The sequence below is a fragment of the Orcinus orca genome, chromosome 7 (assembly GCF_937001465.1).
Source record: "Orcinus orca chromosome 7, mOrcOrc1.1, whole genome shotgun sequence".
Taxonomy (NCBI): Eukaryota; Metazoa; Chordata; class Mammalia; order Artiodactyla; family Delphinidae; genus Orcinus; species Orcinus orca.
In genome coordinates, this window is record NC_064565.1 from 117669125 (window position 1) to 117695930 (window position 26806).

General features: G+C 44.7%; 1 protein-coding gene across 22 annotated transcripts in view; it reads left to right on the forward strand.

The window, feature by feature from the left end:
* The window catches only part of LRRFIP1 (LRR binding FLII interacting protein 1), a 142653-nt gene extending 117642 nt beyond the window's left edge, over positions 1 to 25011 (forward strand). For 12 of the 22 annotated variants that reach the window (XM_049712374.1, XM_049712376.1, XM_049712380.1 and 9 more), the window contains 7 exons: positions 358 to 429; positions 2186 to 2356; positions 5150 to 5242; positions 6196 to 6288; positions 7460 to 7552; positions 8856 to 8997; positions 10890 to 13874. In XM_049712374.1, the coding sequence (XP_049568331.1) occupies positions 358 to 429; positions 2186 to 2356; positions 5150 to 5242; positions 6196 to 6288; positions 7460 to 7552; positions 8856 to 8997; positions 10890 to 12586 (2361 nt within the window). In that variant the 3' untranslated portion in view covers positions 12587 to 13874. Of the gene's footprint in view, positions 1 to 357; positions 430 to 2185; positions 2357 to 5149; positions 5243 to 6195; positions 6289 to 7459; positions 7553 to 8855; positions 8998 to 10889; positions 13875 to 18782; positions 18833 to 20384; positions 20503 to 21049; positions 21130 to 22219; positions 22325 to 24150 lie in introns of those variants that run through there. The other 10 variants (XM_049712387.1, XM_049712388.1, XM_033424445.2 and 7 more) reach the window with 5 other exon arrangements.
* Positions 25012 to 26806: the final 1795 nt, after the last annotated feature.

The window sequence follows — 26806 nt, forward strand, 5'->3', positions numbered from 1 at the left end:
ACAGAGCAGAACTCAAAAGAGCTTGAATGAACTGTTAAGTATGAGTAAGTTAACCTGTTCCATTTTCAGAAGCTGATTTTATAAAACTGCGTAAAAATATTTGAAGCCACATAGCTTTGATAAAATTGTGTGAAAATATCATATGAGATACACCTACATTTTCATCTTTGTAGTGTTGAAATTCATCTTATTTTCCTTTTAACACTTAAAAAAGTTAAACGAAGATCGCTGCTCCAACTACTCAAATAAGGAAACCGCCCAGAAGTAGAAAAGAATCAGAGAATCGCCTCTCCTTCCTTGTGGTCTCTGTCCATTTTTCCCTTTGACATCATTTGCCTTTTTTGCCATTTCCCCCAGGAGCTCAATGAGTTAAAGGACCAGATTCAGGATGTAGAAGGCAAATACATGCAGGGATTGAAGGAGATGAAGGTACCGGCTTACGGAAGTGTGGACTCACGATATTAACCCAGCTTAACTTTAAAAAATCCTACAGAAGACATTCAGACTGCATGCTCGCTCTAAAGAGGCCGCAGACTGTAGACCTCAAAGTGGCAGGAATGCTAGTAGCACGGGTGTGTGTGCTCAGGGTGTGTGCTTTGGGAACAAAGGCAGCTTTGAAACCAAGACTCGAAAATTGTAACTCCTCATTAGCAAATGTTACTAACATGTTTCCTGGTGCATGTCTTGGACTCACCTCCCCACCACACCTGGCTTAAAACCAGTTTCTCATTTCCCACAGAAGCATACCCTACACCTGAAGAAGGGTTTTTGGTTTTCTTCACTTTCCGCAGTCCTTACATACAAGGAGGGCTTCAACTTAATTTGCTTCTCAAAACACCTGATGTCTCCCGATAAGGAAGTTCTGTTGCTGTGCTTTTGAAACACACAAATTATTTGCATACTGCGCCATTTTACTAATGGAAGCAATGTCTGAATGTGTATCTTCTCGGATTTATTTGAGTAAATAACACGGTACTCGTAGCAAGTGGAATTACTGCATTGTGCCGACCAGGAAGTTGAGTTGCCAGGCTCCGTGAAGTGAGGTGGGGCATCAGGGACTTTATTCTCTGGCTTCACCGGGCAGCTCGGGCAGCTCAGGAGTCTAGCAAGAGATGGTAACTCTGTTCCTTCCTTTTCAGCTCCTGAGAAAGTACCCCCAAACCAGTCTGAGTTCGGTATCCCAGGGGCGCCAAATCACATGACTAATTAATCAGTTTCCTATTTGTCACCGCTCTTTAAAAAGGGGGGAAAATTAAGATTCTGGCTTTCAACTCCTACCGGAGTTGGAAAGAGAGCCATGGAAGCAGCGCAGGAATCACTGGTCCCACCTGAAATCCTTGCCCTGGTTTGCAAGTGCAGGCGAGAGCAGCGCTGGTCTCCGCAGAGCCTCCTGGTAGCAGCTGGCACACGCCCGACCCGCCAGTGCCCGCCTTTCTGTAGCTCAGGGTCCTTTGCACCTGGGATGCTGCTCTGTGTTCTCCCAGAGTCGTCTCCCGCTGGTCTGTGCTTCGGGGTCCACACGCTGCTGTCCCCTGGGGCCTGCCCTGCCGGTGTGGGAGCCCGGGGGTTGAGGGGGGCATGTTCACTTTGCAGGCCTCTTTCCCTGGTTGTCTTTTCAAAGGAATGAGCTTTGTCTCTCCAGGACCTACCCCGTGAGGCCTGTGTACCTTGTTGAGTTTTCCTCTGGGTTGAACATGTGAACTTCCACTAAGCCTTTCCCGGTTCATAAGCCCCAATGGGGACAGTGGGCCGCTGGCGGCAGGTGTTCTACTCCCCCTCCCCAGCACTGGCTCTGTCCCAGGTTCTGGTCACGTGTCTTGAGTGGTTACTTCAGACACCTGTACAGCGGGCTACAGAATCAGATTCCCACAGCCAGGGCTCTGCTGCCTCTGTGACCGGAGCCCCTTCCACCCAGCGTCCCCCTTGTCCTGATGACTGTAAGGTATCTTCACCCCTACACACGGTTAATAACTCATTTCCTGAGTCATGAGAATCGGAACACATTGAAAAGGGAGACTTCTGGGGCATTTCAAATTGCCATGTGTTTCTTCTTCTGATTCATTTGCTCCAAGAAATAAAGTCTAAATTTAGGGCTGCGTTTTTGGAGGTTTTGTTAAAAATACTGAACTAATCTGTGTTTTTGTTTCCTTACTACAATTTCGAAAACATGACCTATTTTCTGCAGGACTCACTAGCAGAAGTTGAAGAAAAATATAAGAAGGCCATGGTTTCCAACGCTCAGCTAGACAATGAGAAGACAAACTTTATGTACCAGGTCGATACGCTAAAGGACATGATGCTGGAGCTTGAAGAGCAGCTGGCTGAGTCCAGGCGGCAGTACGAGGAGAAAACCAAAGTATGTGCTAGTGCGAGAAAGAAGGGTGGAGTGTATATATATGTAAATGCTATATGTAGGGACGGGAGAATATATAGATATATAAATGGTGTATGTAAGGATGGTAGAATATATATATAAATGATATATGTAAGAATGGGAGAATATACAAGTAAAAGGTATATATAAGAATGGGAGAATATATATATACACAGGCATATGTATATAAATGGTATATGTAATTATTGTAGACTATATATATAAATGGTATGTATAAGGATGGGAGGATATACATACGGTATAGGTAAGAATGGTAGAATATGTGTGTGTGTGTATGTATATATATTTGGTATATGGTATCTACACGTTATACATGTGTATGTATATATTTGCGTGTGTGTTTTTTTTAAAAACAATAGTTCTCCACTTGCCCTGGAAGCCCAAACATATAAGAATAAGAATACCATGCTCTTTGCTGAGGGACTTGCAATATTGGTATGCACAATTTCAATATGTAAACTAGAGACAATTTTACTAGGAGGACATTTGTGTGTTTTGCATATAAGGTAAAATCATAACCATGAAAAAACCTGCCTACGAAAGACCCAGCATGCTTGGACAAAGCACAATTAGAGGCTTCAAGATTTTCCTGTTAATATACATTTCTTCATTCTTATTTTGTTATCTCAACACCAGAGAGAACTAGTTGCAAGTATCAAGGATTTTAAGAAAATTATATTCATTTGTTTTCTGCTGATTGGGAAAAGACATGGTTCCTCCACCTGAGAATTAAAAACCTTCATTAACCTCAGGAAAGGGTAGAATCTTATTTGGGCTTTCATGAAGAACCACTGGAATTAATATGTTAACTTATGTTATCAACAAAAAGCATGAGCATATGTTGAAATTAATGACAGTAGGCTGATTTGGTGAAGGCTGGGCTTAGCTGTTCTTTGTGAGACAGCAAGGAATACTTGTTTTTCATATTTTAAGGAATTAGCTGGTTTTTCAAATCCTAGAATATTATCCAGTTTTTCAGAGTTGCTGAGATAAATAGAAAATTTAATTTGTGAGTGTCATTATCTTTTTTTCCCCTAACTAGCTATATCCTCTAAATCCCAAGGGTTAAAGCCAAATACCAAAACAACTCAGGGGCCTCCTTCTTTCACTACTGTAGTTGAGTTAGAAGCTAAAGAAGAATTTTGTCCATGAAGTTCCTGGTAACTGAACTCTGAAACAAAGGAGAAGCTTTTCATGAGACCTGATGTCATGAAAGCTTTCTTTGAAACTAATTCATAATTTAGGAGCAGAGAGCGTATTCTGAACCCACTTGGGTAGAACAGTACTGTAATGCCTTCTAAATTACTCCTAGAATGCCCTCATTTAGGCATCAGGAAGTAGACCAAGAAGTCCCAAATCTAGTTCCAGAGAAATAGGGTGATCCTGGAATGTTGACCCAAGGTGGGGACCATGGGCGAAGCAAAGCCCGACAGACATGTCTTTGTCACAGCTAGGAGGATCCAGTCACCCCCAGACTTCAGAAAGTGGGTGAGCACATGATGCCAGGATGAGCTAAGGTCAAATCCCTTCTGAAATAACTGGTCACGAATCGAGGGAAGGTGTTCCCTGCTGTTCCCTAAACTGCTGGCAGCTAGGTGGGAACCACACCATCGTCAGGGACCGCGCTGCTGCGCTGAGCTGAGTGGGAGACGAGAGGAGCGTGTTGCCCGGTTGCAGGGATGAGTCTCATGCAGGGAAGGGTTGGACTGGGGGAGCGGCTTTGTGCTGACAAGGGCTTTGCTTCCCCCGCCTGTTTCTGTTTTGTCTCTGAGGTACAGAGCTGGCCGCCTACTGTTAGTGAGATAAACTTGCCAAGATAGACCATCCCTTTTTGCCACAAAGAGTATTCATCGGCATATTTCAGACTCAGGGATGATTTTATTACCACTCTTTGCAAAGCTGCCTCCTCCAGGCCTTCAGCAGACAGCTTGGGGGCCTTCCCAGGGCACGGCTTACCTGTAAAGAAATCGGGTCATACTGTCAGCTGTGCCAACTCCTCAGGTTAATTTTTTTTTTGAATTTTTGAATTTTATTTTATTTATTTTTTTATACAGCAGTTTCTTATTAGTCATCCATTTTATACATATTAGTGTATACATGTCAATCCCAATCTCCCAGTTCATCCCACACCACACACACCCCCGCCCCTTTCCCCCCTTGGTGTCCATATGTTTGTCCTCAGGTTAATTTTACAGTAGATCGTAGGGTTGTCTTCTAGAAAATCCAGAGAAACTGGTTCATGTTGTTAAAAAGGCCTTGAGGGCTTCCCTGGTGGCACAGTGGTTAAGAATCTGCCTGCCAATGCAGGGGACACAGGTTTGAGCCCTGGGCCGGGAAGATCCCACATGTAGCAGAGCAACTAAGCCCGTGCACCACAACTACTGAGCCTGCGCTCTACAGCCCGCGAGCCACAACTACTGAGCCCCTGTGCCACAACTACTGAGCCTGCGCACCTAGAGCCCGTGCTCTGCAACAAGAGAAGCCACCACGATGAGAAACTGGCGCACCGCAATGAAGAGTAGCCCCTGCTCGCCACAACTAGAGAAAGCCCGTGCGCAGCAACGAAGACCCAGCACAGCCAAAAATAAAAACAAAAAAAATAAATAAATTTATTTTTAAAAAAGGCCTTGAGAACTGTGATGACATGGTAACAGGTAATTTGTTCCAGGTAAAGGTAAATCATAAGAAGGTGAACTAGAGTGACAGAAAAATGTGATTCCACTGGAACTTGAACGTTCTTCTCCTCCCTTATAGGAATTTGAAAGGGAAAAGCATGCCCACAGTATCCTCCAGTTTCAGTTTGCTGAGGTGAAAGAGGCCCTGAAGCAAAGAGAAGAAATGCTTGAGGTGAGTAGTTTTTCCCGTTCTTCTTTTCTGTTCTTTTTTTCTCTTTGTGTGTGACTTACAAGCATCTTGCTGGGTCATTACTAAAGCTACCAGTTTTCTTGAAAATTGAGTTTAGGCGAATTCTCTATGCCTCGTTTGAGGAGACAGTTCCTTTTATTAGTGAAGATTCTCATTCTTTGGTGGTTTTGTGTTTGTTTGAGGAGGTGTGGCAGACCGAATAATGCCCCCCATGATGCCCATGTCCTAATCCCTGGAACTGTGACTATGTCACCTTACTCAGACAAAGGGACTTTGTAGATGTGATTAAGTTAAGGACCTTGTGATGGGAGATTATCCTGTATCATCTGTATGGACCCAGAGTGATCCAAAGGGTCCTTGCAAGAAGGAGGCAGGAAAGTGAAAGGCAGCATAGGAGATGTGACCACGGGGGCAGAGGTCAGAGCCACGTGAGGAAGGGGCCACAGACCAAGAACTGTGGGCACATCTAGGAACTAAAAAATGGTGGAAATAGATTCTCCCCTGCCCCAAGCCTCCAGAAAAGAGCCCAGGCCTGCCCATGCCTTGGGGACACCATAAGACTCATTTTGAACTTCTGAGCGCCAGAACTGTAAGAAAATAAGTTTGTGTTGTTCTAAGCCACTGAATTTGTGGTAATTTGTTACAGCGACAAAAAGAAACTAATACAGACTTGACTTTTTACTTTTTTAATTTGGTTAGAACTCTAGTGCCTGTAAGTGAGAAGTTCACTCCAGCTGGTTTTCTTCCTACTCTTGGAGCTGGGGAAAAGGACAAGGATAAAGTCCCTGCATCCTGAGAACGAACTCGGGATCAGTGAGAAAAAATGGTGCCGGGACCTCCAAGGGCGCTTGCTGGCTCAGGGGTTGTCTACACTGCAGAGTTGCTTCCCGTTTAACCCTGTATCTGCTTTCTTTCTATCTGTTCCTATTCTTCAGGAAATCCGACAGCTACAGCAGAAACAGGCGAGTTATATCAGGGAGATTTCTGATCTTCAGGAAACAATAGAATGGAAAGACAAAAAGATAGGGGTAGGATTCTCAAGTCTTTGAAATCGGTTCAAGTGGGCAGTCTGCTTAGCAAATTGAATGCTTTCAGAATCTTTGGTTTGCAAAAAGCCTTGTATGAGTTTGCATGTGACCCCCGTGGGACACAAAACGAATAAAAGAGAGACTACATGAACTTTCCCAAATTGACATTAACTCCACATTGGAAGTGGACTTCCAATGTGGAGATTCTCCTTTGGTCAGCATTCCCGGGCTCCCTGCCTGCCTGTGAGCAGCCGGCGGCACAGAGATCAGAGGAGTGAGGAGCCTGCTGGGCGGGTCCACGCGTGGAGGCTCAGACCTCCTGGAATTCCCTGTCCCGTGTTGCCTGGGCTTTTTCTCCAAGGGCTTTGAGGAAGCTGCAAGGTGGCAGGTGCTGTGCCTCACGCATCCCCACCTTGAGCCTCCCCAGGGAGATGTCAGCCCCTCTCGCTCCACAGGGAAAGAAGAGGCAGCCCATCTGCATTTAGGAGTGACGAGTAGGGAGCAAAGAACACGCTTACTAAAGTGACAGCTGTGCTCCGCGATGCCAAATGGCTTCCCAAACACGGCGACTCACTCCCCATGGCTCTGATAGCAATCTCTAGATGTTGAAGCGAACGTCAGCGCCTTTACAGCGTGAAGCTGCACCTTGCCTTCACTCTGATACACTCACCGATGCTTATTTAAGATCTCGTGTGCATGTCTGTGTGTGCGTTGTGTTTGCCTCAGGACCACTTTACGTTCATCTGTGACAACAAACACCGAGAATCAACGTACAAAAACAGTCTAAATGACTAAAATAGTTGTCACTGGGGGGTTGTAAACGTTTCTTCTTTTCCTTTATTTATCCCTCATTTAAATGGGTGCATGGCTTCTGTTGCTTCTCCAGCTATGCCGTGAAACAGCAGACTAAGCCAGGAGAGGGTGTAAAGCAGAGAGCATCCTTCAGAACGTTAATGTCTCTCAGGGAGCATGCACAGTGACATTTCTTGGCTGGCGTAAACTGAGTGCAGAGCTTAACACTGCATTGTGTTTGTATCTTTAAGCATAGTCTATCGAATGCCCTGCCGGTGTTAGCCTTTTACATAGTAGAAGCCTCCTTCCTAGTCCTGCTTCTGAAGTCGTCTGCTCACCTGTGCGAATCTTCTCTCTCTTTGCTCCGCTACACACTCAGGCATTAGAGAGGCAGAAAGAGTTCTTTGATTCCATAAGGAGTGAACGAGACGATCTTAGAGAAGAAGTAGTCGTGCTGAAAGAGGAATTAAAGGTATGAAGCCAAAGTACAGTTTTTAAAAATCCAGGCGACAACAGCAAATTCCAGGATTCTCAAGGATGAATGTGTGTGGATAGTGGTGTTCATTGATTTTATGTCGTTGATTTTAGTTCTGTTAATAAAATCAAATCGTGGGTTAACTGACCCCCAAAGAGACATGTGAAGTCAGTGTAGATTCCGTGGGGTGTGCCGCTTGTCTTTAGATGTTTATAGGCATATCTGATCTTGGAAGCAACTCTGATTTCCAAGAATTTTTTTGATAGGCTGTCTAAATTTTTTCTCAAACTCACCAGTAAATTCTCCAGGACATTACTCCAAGTTAGAGAGTGTATTTCTTTCTTATATTAAAGTCTCGAACATAAGGACCTCTGTAGCTGGACAGTGGCGTGGCTGACGCTAGTTAGACTTGGAGACCCCGTGGATGGTAGGAAAGTTCTGTCTGGGCCATGTCAAGGGGTCTTCAGCTGCTGGCTGGAAACTGAGTAAAATAAACCAACGGGCAGCCGCGGGGGTCAGAGCTCTGGGTGGACTCTCGACACCGTAGAAGGTGGTGTTGAGTCTAGGGGGTATGGCCACGGGCTGGCACATGCATCGCCAATGGAAACATCCACGTCAGCTACTTATAATGAAGGGTCAAGGCCAGAGCAGTAAGCCAGCAGGGAACAGGCTTAGAGCTCACATTCGCAGTGCTGCTTCTAGCCAGGGTGTGAGTACAGGGTTGGGAATTCCTCCAAGCAGAAGAGAAAGAGCTATGGGCGGCAGGAGCGGGTGAGGGAGGGGGTGATCCCGGGTGAGGGGGGCATCCTGGCGTTGTGAAGCGTCGCCGGGTTTAAAGTGTTTTGCTGTGTAGTGAGCACGAATTGTATTTCTTTCGAATGTCACAAACCTTCCATCCAAGTTTGATCATTCCTCTCAGAACACGTACATATTTCTTTATCTCTATCCTTTCAAAGAGCACAGCCGGGGTTTTAGAGGTAAAGACCACTCTATAGTGGTTTGCTCGATGCTCTGCTTCCTGGCAGCCTGCAGTGAAAGAGGATGCCCAAGGAAGGTGTTTTGTCACCAGCACGCTAAGACGTGGATGGGAACATGTAAGGAAGGACCCTTGGAGGAAGACATCCCAGATCAGTGTGTGTTGATAGAATATTTACAGGGGTGCAGCCTAGCGCTCCTCTGTCTCTGAAGAGTTTTCCTCTGCTTAGGGAAAAATAGGGGTTTTCTTAATTATTATTTATAAAAGAAAGTTTAACCTTATATCACTTAGTGAGTATTACGATGAGCCTGTTTTTATTCCCAGAAACATGGAATAATCCTAAATTCAGAAGTAGCTACCAATGGAGAGACTTCAGACCCTCTAAATAATGTTGGCTACCAAGGTTCTACAAAGATGACAAAGGAAGAGTTAAATGCCCTCAAGGCAACAGGAGATGGGACGCTAGGTAAGTACTTGTTTTCTTTTGATCCTCGTGTCTTCCAGTCAGCACTGGTTCACCTTCCATGCATTGGTAGAGTTGACATAATCATCACTGATCGATTAACAATCACCCAGCATGCCCTTCGTTCTGTCACTTCATGGGAACTTCCTTGTCAAACGATGCCATCACCCACGTGTGTTGTCCGGCATGTACCTCTGTTCAGTGCTCACCACCGATGGCTTAAGACTATGTTTCTTTTGCTTCTCAAAGCTGCCAGCGAGACTGTGAATACAAGGAAAATAATCTCAAAATTAAGTGACCGTGTTGACGGTTCCGTTGTATTTGTTTTTCTTCAGTTATGTGCCAAACACGGCGTTGTGACTTATTCTGTTACAGAATTGTCAAAAGATCAGAATAGCAGAGCCGTAAAGTAAGTTAGTTGACTGTATTTGCAAGCCAGTGCTGCAGATCCCGTGCACCATTAAGCGTTTTGAGAGTCTGAAGGGCCTGTGGACAGCAGATGGACAAGTAGCCCTGGGTGTAGGTGAGATGGACGGGGAGCCCTGGGTGGTGAGTGCGGTCATTGCGGAGGGCTTTCCTTACCAGCAAGAGTCTGAAAACGTCCGCCCCTTTGTCGGAGGTGATGTTCCTTTGTATGTCACATTTTTGCTTCTGAAAGAATGTAAATTGGGAAACCCAATATATTGTAGGAATATTTTACACAGTTTTCAAATATCTGAAAAGATTCACCAATTAATATTTGTCGTAATATACTTGGCTTTGGGATAAACCTTCTGCATGTGGTGGGCCGCCTGAAGTTGTAGCCAGCAAATAAGGCCTCGCTCACAACCATTTCCAGCTTTTCACAGTGAGGCTGAGATAAGGTCAGGGACCAAGGCTGTAGTTTCCACTTGGAAGGTTCTTCATGGACATGAAGAAACCTGTAGGCCCCAGCTTCCCAGGACTGGCTTTCCGGGAAGGTGCCTCATTACCCTGATGACTATTCAAGAAACACAGCTCTTTTCATTGTGTCAGAATTGCTGAGGGAAGATAAACTGATGAATGTCCATCCTACCTTTATGTTCCCTACCTGAGCAGCTAGAATTTATCATGCTGTTCTTGTTCAAATATACATCTTATAAATCCTTGATAACTGTTGTGTAATGAACACTTAAAGAACTAGAAACGTCAGTTTTGTAAGTGGTCTTCATGTGCTTTGTTTTTGTTTTTGTTTTTGTTTTGCGGTACGCGGGCCTCTCACTGTTGTGGCCTCTCCCGTTGCGGAGCACAGCCTCCGGACGCGCAGGCTCAGCGGCCATGGCTCACGGGCCCAGCCGCTCTGCGGCATGTGGGATCTTCCCGGACCGGGGCACGAACCCGCATCCCCTGCATCGGCAGGCGGACTCTCAACCCCTGCGCCACCAGGGAAGCCCTGAATGTTTCTTTTAAAAATTATTTGAAAGCTGCTCTCAGAGCTGCGTGATACTCAGTGCAGTTTGACAGCTGGAAAAGTAGGAGTGGTCCCCGTGTGCATCCAGAAATGAGAATGGGGACCACGAACCTTCCGTCCTTCTGAATCCCCTCATCTTGGAGAGTTTGGCTGCCTGATCCAGAGCTCTTTCTTATTTGTTAAAACTTAACTTCACCTTTGAAAGTCAGTTCACCCCAGGTGGCACCAGCAGCCGCTCTTGCCTTTGACATGGCGGCAGTGGCCTCCGCTGATCCAACGTTTGCTAACGCGATGGCTGCTTTGCCGCACAGAACTGGCAAAGGCTTCTGTCCGTGCGCTTCTCTGATGGCTCTCTCTCTTTAGGAGCGGGGTTGGCTGGGAAAGAGAACATGTGTTTACATTGTAATGTATGTTGTGTGGTCAACCACGTCATGGGGTCCCTTCAATTTTCTCAATGGTCTTTTAGGAAGAGCCAATGAAGTGGAGGTGAAAGATGAAATGGTGGAGAATGAGGGGAAAAGAGAAATCTTGCAGAACACTGAGCAAAGACAGCACAAAGAGGACCCAGGAGAGGACTGTGTGGACACAGAGGTGTTACATCCTGGTGACACTGCCGAGGACCAGAAAACCTCTGAAGACAGTGCCCCCTCCCCAGGAACGTTAGTAAATTCTGAGAACGAGGAACAGGTTCAAAGCCAGATTCTGGAGAACACTTCCTTCTTTGAAAGCACACAGCAGGTTGAGTCAAGTGAGGTCATAAACAGTGAACTAGATGGTGAAATCCCAGGTCCTGGGATTGGGCAGCGCAGCAGTAATGCCTTGGATACCAAAAACCAAAGTAAAGAATCTGCAGAAGAGTGGGAAAAAGAAAAACAGGAAGATTTTGAAACCAACGTGGAAGAGGTTAGCGTAGAACCACGTCAGGAATGTGCTCCTTTGCAAATATCTGAAGTTGGAAGGGAGAGCAGTGCAGACACTGGGGAGCAGAGTGGGAACCCCACAGAGGCTGTGCCGGAGGCAGGGCTCACTGGGTTGGGGGAGCAGGTGGGCACAGTAGCCTCAAGTCCTCCAAGGGGTATCGATGACACAGTGAGTCACCGTGAGAAGTGTGAGGTAGATGCTCCGGAAGGCTTGGACCCAAGCTCAGGGCATGATTTAGAGAAAGAACTCACCAACCAGGAAGTAGCTGAGCCCAAGGAGGTCCCGATTCAGAGCACAGAGGTAGGTGGGGAGAACAGTGAAGGGGAGGGTAAAGGAAGAAAATTAAGGGATGAGAAACCCATCAAGCCGGAAGTCCAAGCCATTCCTTGTTCTCCAGAAGCCAGAAGCAGCCCTCAGGAGGTGACAGGTCCAAGTACGGTAGATGCTGAAAGCGAATCCCTAGATGTGAAAGAGCCCGATGAGGAAAAGAATGACCAACAGGGAGAGGCACCGGATTCGTCGCCCAAGAAAACGAAGAACAAGAAAAAGAAAAACAAGAAAAAATCCCCAGCGCCTGTAGAAACCAAAGAGGTTCAGAAAGAGTTAACATTTCAAAACCCAGATTTAAGTGAAGTGAACGAAGAGCAGGTCGAACTTACTGACAAAAAGCCAGTTGTAGAAGCGCAAAATGAGGTCACTCAAACCCCAAACCAGGACGCCGCGGCAGGAAGCAGTGAACACGCCGATGGGCCAGAAAATCCTACAACTGAGCTGGATGGAGGACTTCAGCAAGACGATTATGGCGTAAACACTAAGACAAGGAAAGCAGTAGCTGATGGAGACACGTTGGATTTTGAAGATAATACAGTTCAGTCATCAGGCACCAGTGCCAGTAATAAAGAATTAGAGGAAGGTGCTAGAAAAGATGATGCTGAGGAAGACGGCACCGCTCCCAGCCGTCCTCCAGGTCCAGACAATGAGGAAGTGCCAGGCAGCGCCCTGCTCCAACATGAAGGTCCCTCGAAGGACATTAACGATGCCTGTCGAACAAAAGGCACAGGAGAGCGTGTGACATCAGAAAATCGAGGTCACACAGTCAGGAAGGTTTCAGACAGCGTTAGTCTAGAAAATGATGACGTGGCACCAGCAGGCGAGGTGGGGGACTTTAATTCAGAAAGCAAGGAAGAGATGACAGGTGGACACGGGAAGGGCAGAAACAAAGAGGACTGTGCCTTGTCGTAGGTTGAGGCGGGGTCTTAGGGGGGGACCAGGACTGCACAGCAAGTCCGACTGTGAGAGACTCCACCGGTGAGACACAGAAAATGTTCTAGATTGGTATAGACGCACCGAATGCCAATCCACCAAGTTATCTAATCCTTGAAGCTGTAGACTGTTACCTGTAGATTTCTATTTCATCACTAAGGTTATCACCCAGATGAGAAGGACACTTCTCTTATTGGAGTTAGTTCTAATGGAGAGCGTTCCGAGAGCATCAAACAATAATGTACACTGTTTTATTTCTGCTTAAAATCAGCATCAAAATATTTAGCTTTGGCCTTAAGCTGATATGAATGTGCATATTCTTGACCAAATGTATCAACATCTAATTGAAGCGACCAAATAGTCTCCTGAGATTTCCACATTATGAGTATGATTTAAATGAAGGTGTCTCATTTAAATGTATGTGCTTTCATATTTGATCTTGATATGTATAGTATAACCTGTATGGTATTTTATTTAAAAAGTACATAAACGCCAGACAGCACATAGGTCACTGAGTGATGAGATTTGCATGTTAGGACAATAATTAATCATGTTAGGGATAGCAAATAAACATCTTACAGCACTAGGGATAGCTTACTTGCCTTTACCTCATATAAGTATTTTATCTCAGACCAATACTTTTCGATCTCATTCTTGAGGATATCTGAATTTATTTTGTAGGAGATTTTGACTTCATGACAATTATGTACCAAAGTCATTTTATGCAAAGACTTCATTTTTTTTTTTTTTAATTCTTTTCTGGAAGAGATACATGTTGTAATTGCATTTCCTACTGCAGTATTTGGCTAGGGAGAATCATTTCTAAAATTTATGTTTTTAACCTTAAAATTACTTCTCTTTGTATTTGTCTAATCATTATTCAGTAGAGCAAGACAAAAAGATGCTATTCTTGTGCAAACTTCTGATTAGACTCTAACGGGATATTTTAAATAGTCGAATCGCTTGGTATCTGGTATAAATATTTTCATTTGTTGTTTTTCAGTGTATTCTTACCAGAAATTTCTTCTTTTGATCTTCCTGAACAAGATATATATTTTCTATATAAAGAAACATTTTAAAAATAATTGTAAAGTTAAATAAAAATCCATTATAGAATATTAAAATTACAGGGGAATGTACAGTTTGAATGCTGTTGACACTTTATGAGATCATATGACTTCGTATTATTGTTACAAGATATAATTGAGTGCAAAAATGACCAATACCTCAACAAAATTTGAAATAAAAACATTTTATAATTTTACAAGCCTGTGATCACTCTTGTGCTACTTGAATTCTGACTGTGGCTACATCATATCATCTTTAATCTACTCTTATCTACTTCTGGGTTGCTAGTTCCCGATTGGGGTTCTGTGGAGGACTCATGCGTAATATCCATTGTCAGTAGTGAAGAGCTTCTCTCCCGGCGTCTAGACTGGGACTAGTGTTGGACCATCCTTGAGTAAGATCTTTCCTCATAGAATCTCCTGTGGTCTGTGGTTGTGATGAAGAGGCCACTTGAGAAAGGTCTCCATCTTGTTGCGTTGCTTACAGGTGCCAATGCTTATTAGAATGTTTCGAAGAGGATGATGAGAATTTCAAATAAACATTGACTATTTCTGCATAAGTGTCCTGAAGCAGAGGATAATGGGACTGATCAGTTCTCTCCACTTGTGCCATATAAATAGAAAACTATGGGGCTTGCTAGAGAATCAAGTCCAAGGGCTGCAAAGGACTTTAAAGTTGGTATCTATAACTTTAGCAAAGCTGCGTTCATACCGGAATGTACATTGGGAACAGCTCTCCTTCCTACTGTTAAAGGCCTCTGGGGAAGTGATTGAACAGCCAAACTTACTCAGTGGTGAGATCACCAAACCATTTTAACTTCTTTCCTTTCTTTCCCATGTTCTTCAACAGCACATTTAAGGGCTATAGGCTTCCCATCCCTCCAGCCAGCCAGCCAGCAGTCTCCAGTGTTCATCCCTCATTTAATCAATAAACATGTAAGATCACTTCCTATATGGAAGGTGCTCTGCCCATGAACAAGCACATAGGACCCAACCTCTAGTGGAAGCAACAGAGAATTGGAAAGTCAGCAAAAAGGAAGATAAGGATTCTGAAGAACCAAACCATCCCTGATAATCTAAGAGCCTTCATTATGCACACCAATTACTCTGCTCCGAGGGCGAGGTGATATTATGGCCCCACACAGTAATTAATGTGCACGTGAAGGCCCCTGAATTATCAAGAAATGGTTACCTTTGGTATATTCAGTGTAGGAAGGCGTGGAAGTACATAAGGCAATTTGGAAAGATCGCAGTGTCAAACAATTCAGACTCAGAAAAGAATCAAATGGTGACCTGTCAGCCCCAGCCCCAGAGGAACCTGGACCACTGAGGTTTCACTATAATGCAGGACAGAGAAAAGCATCGATCACTGATACTTTAAATCAAAAAGCTGGGGTATTTTTCAACCCCAAACCAGAGCATGGCTACTGTATGTAAAATGTTAATCTTCCTTCCAAAGTATGTAAGTATAACTATGAGTTTCTGTAAAAAATAGGGAAAGGTAACTGAGAATTTTGAATTACAGGCTATTTTATAACATAAAAGGTTGGGAAGCAGTAAAATTTTTGAAAAGAGTGTTTGAGAATGGGATATCTTGCATTGACTACTTTGTATAACATTGAGTATTTCCAATTAATGGAAAACCTAATGACCTGAACATTTAAATTTCCACTGTCACTAGGACCCTGGAATGCTGCTTCTGGGTGTTTAGACAGTTTAGGGTTCCTGTTTTCCATTGATAAGATTCCTTTTCTAGGAGACCACCTTGTACGACATGCCACCACGGCCATCGAAACAAGGGAACACAACAGTAAGATTCACTCCAAGTGTCCGGGCTCCAGAAGCAAAGGCAGGGGCGTGTGAGCGTGCTCCGTTCAGAATATGTGCGTATCCAGTGTGCTGACCTCATACAGGGAGGACAGTCTTTCAGGGGAAAAACCCTTTCGCTCTCTCCCTTTCACCTTCTCTGCCCCTCTTACATCAAAGATGAACGAATTTTTTGAGACATGAAAGGCTTCAGCTGTTCGGCTGACCTGAAGCAGCAGCTGCTGTAGGGAGTTGCCATCTGTACAGACCTCTTGAGCAGCCTGTCCCTGTTCTGCCTTTTACTGGAAGCAGGGGCGATCCTGGCATGGGAGGCTAGCCCTGGGGAAGTTGAAAACTGACCACGTGGATTATAATCAAATTAAGTCAGTGCAAGGAGGGAGCAGAGAAAGGACCACACTCAGTGGGTTTCTTGAGATGTCAATCTTCTGATCATTAGCTTTGCGAATATGGAGGGAGGCGACTTTCTCTGCAACGGGGAGAGGAGGCCTGAGGCCCAGGATTGGGTGAAATTAACCCACAGAATGAAAATTATCCTCCTGATAATATATTATTATGAGTAAGCTACTTACCCTTACCGTGTCTCATTTTACTCTCTGAAATTGGGGTTAGAACCTGCCTTTGAGAGTGGCGGTGTGGATCAGACCCAGTAAAGCACGGGAGAGTAAGTGCTGAGTGACCATGGTTGTTGCTGGTGGTTGACCTTCGCAGCCGGGACAGACGCAGTCACAACACGCAAGCCCCTCTGGAGCGGGGCTGGGGGTCCCGGGGCTGGCTTGCTGCCCTGTGGCGGTCTGTGCGGCCTCGCCACCTTTCTTGTTTCTTGTTTCACGGGTCTCTAAAGTTCACACCAGAAAGCGTGGTGGAGTTTAATATATAAAAAACAGATTTTTAAAAAATGTAATCCTTTAACAGTGTTACTAAAATAACTTCAATTGCCAATTGATTTTAACTTCCCAGTGTAAAATAAAACTCTGAGTTCGAGACAGTGTGACTTTATTTTCTTTAATGCTTATCGTTTGGGTGTTAGAGACCAACGGTGAGCAGGGCTGCTTAGTGAGTAGAGATTTGCAGCGCTCCTGATCAGTACCACGGTAATTACCAGTCATGCGTCACTGTTCACGTCACAGGTTAGACTTGTTGACTTTTAAGACTGTAAAAAAAGCAGGACTCATTTTCATTTCTCTTTTGAATTTTTTTTATTGCAGTATAGTTGATTTACAATATTATGTTCGTTTCAGGTGTATAACATAGTGGTTCAATATTTTTATAGATTACACTCTATTTAAAGTTATTATAATATAGTGACTATATTTCCTGTGCTGTACAATATACCCCTGTAGCTTATTTATTTTATACATAGTAGTTTGTACCTCTTAATCCTCTGTTCCATCTTGCCCCTCCCTCCTTCCCTCTCCCCACTGGTAACCACTAGTTACCATCTGTGAGTCTGTTTCTGTTTTGTTATATTCATTTGTTTGTTCTATTTTTCAAATTCTACATATAAGTGATAACATATACTGTCTGTCTTTCTCTGACTTATTTCAGTGCTTATTTTCTTTATGTCAAACAACTTTGCTTCTTTCTTTTTTCCAGTTTCCTGAAACTATTTAATCTTCTCCACTTCTGCTTTAAAATTTCTCTTCCTTAAAAGTTCCATTTGTCTCTCTCCATTTTTCATATTTTCCCTATAAGACTCAAGGTCAGATTGCTCTTGTTTTTTATTGTTAGCACTATTATTGCATTTTAACTTTTTTTTTACTTGCTGTCTAAGATATTTGAAGTCTTCTAATAGAAAAATAATAATAAAATTGTAAATAGATATGTGAGCCTCAAATCACTTTCTGATATATTCAGTGTTTCTTATGATGCCTGTGGTTTTTGTATATAGGAATATAAAATATACAAGATAAAATGAAAAGTGATATTGAATAAGAGAGCCAGGTTTTCAATTTATTTTTCATTTTTGTTTCAGTGTTGGGTGCATTTATGGAAGGGACAGAATAAAACATCTGTCAGAAGCAGTTTGTATGTAAATTAAAATGGAACTCAAAAGGATTATAAATGTATCTTATACGTAACATTTTCTGTTTTCGTTTATGTTGTTATTGTGCCTTTAAAATAGCAATTTAGGATGTTTGGAAAAACAATTAGCGAAAACACGTAACTTGGATTAGAATGTGGATAGATGATTTTTTTTTTAATGAAAACAAAGGTGCGCTTTGTATGCATTATTTCCATTTCACATGGCTAATCAAAACCTGGGCAGTGTGAGAGCACTGCCGCCTCGGGAAGAAGAGCCAGGCCAGGAGTCCGGTCCGACTCAGAGGGCTGTGTTTAGGAAAACAGTGGGTGCAGGGGTTAGGGGTGCAGCCCTGGGGCCTTAGGAAAGCTGCTGGGCCTGGGTCCTCATCTGTAGAAGAGGGACGTGGCAGCACTGCCCGCCTGGAGGGCTTCGCAGGAGGTGGTGTGAGTGGCTGGGACAGTGCCTGGCACACAGTGAGGGCACGGCACACAGGAGCACCCACCACCATCACGTCATCCTGATTTTGCCCTGAAACTGGTGTAGGATTTTGCCCCTAAAATCCTCCCTGGGTCTTGGTTTCCTCTCTGTGCTCTGGAGAATGTATTACTCAACGCCCCTTCAGAGAGTTGTTTGGGGGATTTCTAGGTGCTTACGTGTATGCAAACTTCTGTATCTGGGGTGGGAAGAATGACAGAAACCTAAGTTATTACTGCATTCTTCCTCAAAAGAATAGCAACAAAGTGGGTTACCGGAGGTGCTGTCAGGACACTTAGGGTTCGTAAGGAGAGTCAGAACTCTGACACTGGTGAGTCTTTGAGAGAAATAAGGAAGATCAACGCTCGTGGGATGGAAACTTGGAAAGTCAAGGCTAACGAAAATGCTGGTGATATTTGATCCCGATTCTCAGTGTGTTTGTACCTTGCTAATGATGTTAAACCGTGAAGCCTTGTGAGATCTTGTGTTGCAGTGTGGTTTGGCCCTAGAGCTCTTGCATGCTAACCCAGAGTAGAAGATTAGCCTGTTTGCATGCAGCCGGATGCTGCCCTGACGAGACAAGCATGTGTGGGAGGTTGATGCAGTTCACCCCCCTTGGCTGAATTCCTCCCCCGTCCTGTCTGTGGCCTCATTCGCCGTGGTACGTGTATAATACCTTCATCATCAGTTTCACTAACCCCAATGCTCCTTCTTCAGTTTAGCAATCTGCCGAAAGGGGCAGTCCATGGAGTCACCTAAACCTGTATCTTTCTGATTTCTTTAGATATTAGGTTGAAAAAGCTCGTTGATGAACGGGAATGCTTATTGGAACAGGTAACGATCTTTTTATTACTTTCCGAGTTCTGGAAAACGGGGCACCTGAAACCGGGAACCTTCCCATTCTAGCTTCTTGCTTCATCAGGAAACCCCTGATGCATCGTGGCTGAAAATAATTACCAAGCCAGCCAGTGTTCTTAATGTTCTTATCCAAGTAAAACGTTAGAAATCCTATCAGATTTCGAGAGATTGTCCCAAAGATTCAAGGCCAGGGTCTGAGTTTGGTACATGCTACATGGATTGCTGCTTACAATAAAGATTTATGTAGAAGGCCTAGATTAAGCATTGAGAGGCAAGGGTGTTCCCCAGACATTCCAACACCCTTCCTCTTCCGCTGGACTGTAAAAGTCAGTTTTGTAATCCCTCAGTGGTCAGCACACCTGTCCAGCAGGTATTTCTTTGTTACAGCTGATCCAAGTTGTTTTCACTATAGTTTACCTTCCTTGACCTCTTCTACCTCAAGAAATGCTACACAGTTGTCCTGTTTGGTCTTTTTCATATGCAGGGTAGTACTAAATTATTCCACAGTCACTTTCTAAGGAAGCTCGATTTTCTCATTTTCCCGCGTAAGCCTAACCCCGCGTATTTGCCTCGCGTTTTGCAAGATTTGAAGATTTCTTTCAAAATTGGGTTAAGGCACTAAATGTGGTGGGAGGATTCTCATGAAGTGCCTGTGATCTTTTAAAAACACGTGTCCATGGTAACTCTGTACTTGTTTTCTTAGAGCAGCGCGCACCGATGGTGTGTATGTCACGGGGGTCTGCTCTGTTCCTGTCGGTGTGTGGGGGGACTTCCAACAAGTCCGCAGAGATTAGAGGTTAACAGAACGAGGGCTGGGAGACACCCCATTACATAGCAGAAGATTCTACAGTCACGGCTGCTAACTGCCATTCCAGCTACTCTGTGTGCGTGTGTCTCTCTCAGAGGGAAGAAAGCTATGTAGAGACCAGCTCTCTGCAGGTGGCAAACCTACAACCTGTTTGGGTTCCGCTGGGGACAGCACTGCTGTGCCTGGAAGGCTCCAGGTGGCCCTTCCTGGCTTTTGAGTGAATAAAGCAAAGGTGGATCGTGTACTGATTTATGAACTTGTAGATAAACACTCAGAACCGTTTTTACGGAAAATCTCCTCCTGAATTCGAGAGGAACTTCAACCTTAGAAATAACTTCTCGCCCAGAGTTACAAAACAATGCATGCCTGTTACAGTAAATAGAATTCCATTTTCATCCTGTATACTACTAGTACTTTCTAAGAAGAGTACTGACTGGCACAAGGTTTTTCATTTATTTATTTGGGTTTGTTCCTTTATGAAACGGGAGAGACTCCCCCATCTTCCTGGTGGCTCGTAATGTCTTACTACATTTCTCTCCCGCTTCATTACGGAACCCCTGTCTCTCTGGCCCCTTCGAGACACACAGAATAACTGCAAGGCAACATCGGATTGTGCTTAGTGGGTGTGGGCTTTTACGTGACATGCAGCTTCCTTTCTCACAGGCTCTCATCTCATTTAGAATCGAGAAATTAACGTGCTTTATTGGTGGATGTTTGCAGATTAAGAAACTCAAAGGGCAGCTGGAAGAGAGACAGAGGAATATCAGATTAGACAGTCTGCACCCGGAAGATGGGGTCTTACAAAACGGGACGGACGTGCACATGATGGATCTGCAGAGTAAATGTCAATCCTCCTGTAGAAGAAATCCCTTTGCCATGCGTGATTTTTATTGTACTAATGCGGGAGGAGAAAAACTGTCGTGGCAAGGAACGGCCGGTGTTCCCAACGTCCCCCCAAAAGCCCTGAGTACAGAAGCACAAAGATGTTTCCTTGTGGGCTAGAACAAGGATGGGCAGGTGGGCAGAGCAAGGATGTTTCTGTCTGAGCCTAAGAAACAGAACAGGTGACCCAAAACATACACCAAGGTACCACCAGCTGACGTGCGGCTAGAAACCACGTTTACTACGCTGAATACAGTCTTTGGATCTGCCGATTGTATGGGGAGATCGGAAGGTATTTTTCCGTGCCAGGAGACTAGAAGGCGGCTTACGAGGACAAAAGCAGGCCCACTCTCTCTCCCCTTCCCCCTTCCCCCTACCATTTCTTTGCCTTCTTTGCTCAAGGGCGACGATTATAAAGTAAGGGCTTGGTTCCCAGTAACCATTGTTTTAACATTTTCAAAGCCCAAGAGCTTAACAGATTTTCCTTCTCTTTCAACCTTTAGGGGATGCCAACAGACAGATCAGCGACCTCAAATTTAAACTTGCAAAATCTGAGCAAGAGATAACTGCATTAGAACAAAATGTACGTGCACACTTGTACGCAATCACTGGCCGCCCGACTGAGGATTAACTGAAGTTTTATTTGCTAGAAAGGCTTGAAGGCTGAGGACAAAAAGAAGCAGAGAATTTTAGAACCAAAAAAAGGTCCTAAGGGGGGTAAACAAGGCAGCAAGTCTCTCCATGTATTTCCTACAAGGAGAGGACGTGGGGAGGGAGAGGTCATAACTAGTATCTGGGCTGTTATAATCGATACTAATCCTTTATAGACAAAGTTAGTTGCAGAAAGTACCTAATGTGGTTAGGGTTTTTTTTGACAGTTTGTTTTTAAAAAAAAAAAAAAAAATCGGTTAATTACAAAACGCTTCATGCAGGGATGTCCCTTTTGCCTGGATTTTCCCTCTTTCCATCCCAGCCCAGCAGCTCGCTCTGGTCCCTAGATTTGGGGCACTCATGCCTCCAGCGTGCTGGGCCCTGGGACAGACTGTGTCCTAACCGAAGGGAGAGATACAAGCAGGTACTCTTGCCCCCTCCATTGTGGGTATATGTGGCTGGAACTTTCTGGAATTTTTGTAGAGACGAAGATGAGAAGCGCACCTAGAAAGCGATGCGTGTTCGGAAGCACGCCTTTGAGGGCAGGCTGAGTCTCTGGCCGCAGATGCCACCGCAGAGCCGCCTTCCGTCACCCCCGCTCTCTGAGTTCCTTGCCTCTCTCCTCCCTTTCCTGATTCCCCACCCCCCAACCCCGGGAGAGATTAGACTGGAGCTGAGGTCCTGGTGGAGCCGTTGCCTCACCAGCCTGGTTCTGCAGGATCGACCCACATCGGGGAGAGATGGTGTCATGGGGTCTGCATGGCGGGAACCACACTTGGGACAAGGGTCAGGGAGGAAATGAGTCCCTGATAGGTGTCAGTACTGGCTTGCTCATAAATATGAACAAATAGCTTGCGTGGCTAGAACCTACGTAATAGTCCCAAATGCTAGATCATAACTATTGTCATGGTGTTTTCTCTCATTTTATCAAGTTATACCTTTTGATCTCAAATATAGTAAAGCAATCGGGGAAAGAACACAGGCCCATCAACTTATACACATGATTTCTCCTCTCCTCTCAGGTCATAAGGTTAGAAAGCCAAGTATCACGTTATAAACTGGCTGCTGAAAATGCTGAAAAGATAGAAGATGAACTTAAGGCTGAAAAACGGAAACTTCAAAGAGAGGTAAATTTTCTAGGCTATTTCTAGGAAAAGAATGGGTAATGCTATTCTAGTTGGGAGAGCAGAGGGAGGGTTTACCGCCGGGAAATCTGCGGCCGAATCATTCATTGTCACATCTGCCCAAACCTCTCTGAAGGGCTGTGCTCACACCGTAAAGGAAATTGTAGTTCAGCCAATTAGGAGCTCAGGGCCAGAATCACCTGTCAGTGGTTTTTCTGTCTACGGTGATTGCAACTATCATGCCACCATCTTCCGGCTTCTGCTAAGAAATCTGTCATTCTAACTCCTTTTAGGTGATCTTTTTTTTTTTACCCCTCTCTAGCTGCTCTGCCATTCTCTTTGCCTTTGACTTTCTACACTTCACTCTAATGTGTTAATATGTGGGTTTACTGCTATTTGTTCTGCTGGGGATATGTTGTGTTTCTTTGATCTGTGAGGTCTTTTTTCTAAATAAATTTTGGAAAATTTTCAACCACGATCTCCTTCAGTAACTCCTCTTCCCTAGACTCCACCTTCCCCCTGGGACTCTGATCAGAGGATACCAGATCTTCTCACGGACCTTCTGCATTTCTCTACCATCTGTCTTTTCCGTTCCCCATCTCCTTACCTCCCAACGTTGCATAATGTACAGTTTTTGTAGATCTTCCATTTCACCTCCTTTTGTTTCGTATTCTCATTCCTGATTGTTTCTTGTTTTGGTTCCTTTGTTGATTGTATCCTTATTTCTTTAACGATTTCATACACAGCTATTCTGCTTTCCACACTGAGGACTGAAACATGTTCAGTCTTTGGGGTCTATTTCTGTTGTTTATTGCTTCTGTTGACTCAAATGGTTTGTCCCACCATGTGTTTGGTGTTTTATGAGATTATGCTTGATTTGAATTTAGATACTTGAATTTATACTCCAGGCCTGACTTGGGGAAATTTCTACAAAAAAGGGCTTCTGCTTCTGCCTCTGCTGGTGAAAGGCAGGGCAGGGCCGTTTAACCTGTCTCAGGACCCCGCCCACCCTCCTGGAGGGTTTTGGATCAGAAGCAGAACTGCAGACTCTGTTCTAATGATGCATGTCTCCACAAGCACAGGGCTGTGAACCCCCGCCTTAGGGCACCTCCACTCTGCCTCACTGCCTGCAGTCCGTGCAGCTCCCTGCTGATGTGGCTCCTGCTGTGCCCCCCAGGCTCTGTGCCCCCCAGGCTCTGTGCCCCCCTGGTTCCCGGGCACGGTCATCCTGGCCTCAGCCATTCCCACTTCGGTTTCTGGCTGCAGAGCCCTAGCAGCCAGCTGCCCGGGGCTGTGGGGATCACCTCCTCCAGCTGGTCTGGCTCAGCGCTTGTTTGTTCGTTTGCCTCACCTTCCGTGAGACCGTCACCATCCCCAAGACTGCGCCCTGTCTGGGGTCTAGCTATTTCAGAAGAGGAAGATTCCCTAGTTACTCATGAGGCCAGAATCTTGTGCCTTGTGTTCCTTTTTAAATTAGGAAATATACGTGGGCTTCCCTGGTGGCGCAGTGGTTGAGAGTCCGCCTGCCGATGCAGGGGACGCGGGTTCGTGCCCCGGTCCGGGAATATCCCACATGCCGTGGAGCGGCTGGGCCCGTGAGCCATGGCCGCTCAGCCTGCGCGTCCGGAGCCTGTGCTCCGCAACGGGAGAGGCCACAGCAGTGAGACGCCCGCGTGCCGCAAAAAAAAAAAAAAAAAAAAAAAAAAGAAATACACGTATACACACGTGTAGGTATATGTGTATTTTTAGAGTCTCGGTGGGTCTGGGTCGTCATTTGTTTGTCAGTAGGCTTGGAATCCAAGCTCACTGCCTTTTGCCTTGATTTCCAGCTTCGCTCTGCATTGGACAAAACAGAAGAGCTCGAGGTGAGCAACGGCCACTTAGTGAAGCGCCTGGAAAAAATGAAAGCCAACAGGAGTGTCCTCTTGTCCCAGCAGTAAAGGCCAGCTCTGAACAGGAAATGATTGGGTGGATGGAGAGCATTGTTTCGCGCGCTGTTCTGTTGCTGTCTGGGAGCACTGCTTCTTCCCCTGCTTCCGAGAGAACACCCCTGGGGAGCACCCGGCTCGGCCCCGGGACCCCCAGCAGCAACCAGATGCCTCTGTCTGCAGACCGCAACCGGGGCTGGGGCGGCCGCTCCGAACCTGCAGGCCATTTAATAAGCACACGGGGCCGTGGAGCTCTGTTTCCGACGGTGCGGCAGCCTCTTCACGCCATTTAAAATGGTGATCAAAGTAAAGATGAAAGTGGGACTTGAGTTTTCTTTTCATGTGTCTTGCTGAACATTAAGGGGAAACGTTTCAGTGTTGGGACTTCCTTTTGTGGCAGAATCTACAATTTGAGCGACTTCAGTAGTATCTCTTAGTCTACGCTTTTCATACACAAAACACTGTGGAACCACAAGCCATTACCAAGCAAAACTCTTTCACTAGAAACAAGGGGGATGGTCTAGAAGTAAAAGTGACCTTAAGAAGACTCTTTACAGGCAACAATGAAGCTTTTCTAAGGGATTTTTGCATCAGTTCAATCAAAAGAATACTTTTTTCCAGGGTAATTAGGCAACAGCTTCACTGAAAATGACAGCTTTTCATTCGCATTATTGAATCCTTCTGTTTGGAATTGAAGTTGTTAACTTCTTTTAAAGAGTGTACTATTGGAAAAATTAAAAAATGAAATGTTGAAAGACTTCAGCAATATGGTTTTTATTTTTTCCCACTGAGAAAGAAGCTTTATTTCATCCTAATTGTTCTCTATATTTTGGATCATCTTTTTCTTTTTTTAGCATATCAAATCAATGCACTTTTCTTTCTCTATTTAAAAAAGAAGGTGTATTCACAGTGAATAAGAATAGAACACTTATAAGAATCAGCAGTCTTAGAATAAAAAGTAAACTGAAGAAGTGACAGACCAGAGTAGAGGCAGTAACTCCAAGGACAAAAGTAGAGGACGTTGGGCTATTTGCTGATTCTCAGTTACTCTTTTGTATACGTTGGGTTTCACTTAAGGCTGGTTCAGCCGGCCACCTTTTCAGGATATTAGCAAGTGCAAACCAAGATGACATCATCCATAACTATACCCATTGTGGACTGCTAGACATGAATTGGAATATATAATTATTCCATCTTTCTTAATTATATATAATTAAGAAAACATTCCCAGCAGAGTGCTAGAGGTCACGAAGTTCCGTCCCCCAGCACTGTCTGGATCTGGGATACGTAAAGCTACATTTCACTGGGTAAGAGAAATTCGGTCTCCTTGTGCCGAGGATATTCAGATCTTCTTGAGTGTTCCATAGATAAAACTATCCAATCACTAATCCACACGTCAGTGCCACAGACGTGCTATAGCTGCTGCATATCCAAAAAACAATGCTTTTATGTGGAAACCTACGCTGCATTAATCCCAGGACAGCTCCAACTCCCCACAGGTTTCTATATTTACCTAAGATTTGTTAGAACAAATTTTAGGATGATTGGTTTCAAAAGACTTAGTTTGAAATTCTACTTAATGAGCATTAAACGTTCCAAGTTGTTTCAAGAATGCAGTGTATCGGTCCGCTCCAAAAACAGAAACCACCCAGTAATTGGAACAGGGAAAGTGTAATATAAAGAATGATTAACTCATAATAGGGGATTAACTACTACGGATGAAAGAGGATCTAAAGAACCCGAGAATGCGACAAAGTGGGACTGAGACCTCATTGGAGGGGTTGGGGCCACTACCCACTAGGGGCAGACAAGTTACGGGGTGACAGAGGGCTGACATCAGGAGACAGGAAAACTTGGGCCGAGACTGGGAGAAATTTTGGTTGCGGGTCGCACCACCGGGTGACCTGAATTGCTCACCACAGGTGCCCCGTAAACAAGGAGGAAGAAAGCACGACAGAAGGAACCAGAAAGAGGAGCTCCTGCAGTGACACTTCCTGCAGTGTCCTTCCAGCCAGCAGAAGAGAAACGTTTACTTCATTGTCTTACCTCTAATGTTCCTTCCACAACATCTTAATACAAACTTGCTTAACCAGTGAAATATCCATCTGGCTCACAAATAACACTAATGACAGCAAACACTTGTATATTATTTAGACATGCCTGGCAGGTAGGTAGATGCATGTTTTCACTCATTTGATTTTCATGAAAGCCCTAGAGAGGTAGATGCTGTTATTAAATCCGTATCACCGATGAGGAAACCAGAGCCTGGGGAATCTCACAGTTGGTGAAGAAGCGACTCTTGCTTGTCTCGCCAGCCCTGGGAAGATGGTATTTCTCAAACCAGTGGCTCTGAAGGAAGTCAAACCTTTAGTTTGGTACCTCTTGTGCCAATCCTTACAGACACGGCAAATCCACGTTGCACAAACTTCCTCATCCAGAGGAAGCTAGAACACAATTTTTAAATTCATTTCATAGAATAAAACTTTTCCTGTGGCTATTGGGAATTTGTTGCTGGCTTTTTTCATCCCTGTAACCCAGCGTTTCTCAGCCTCACACC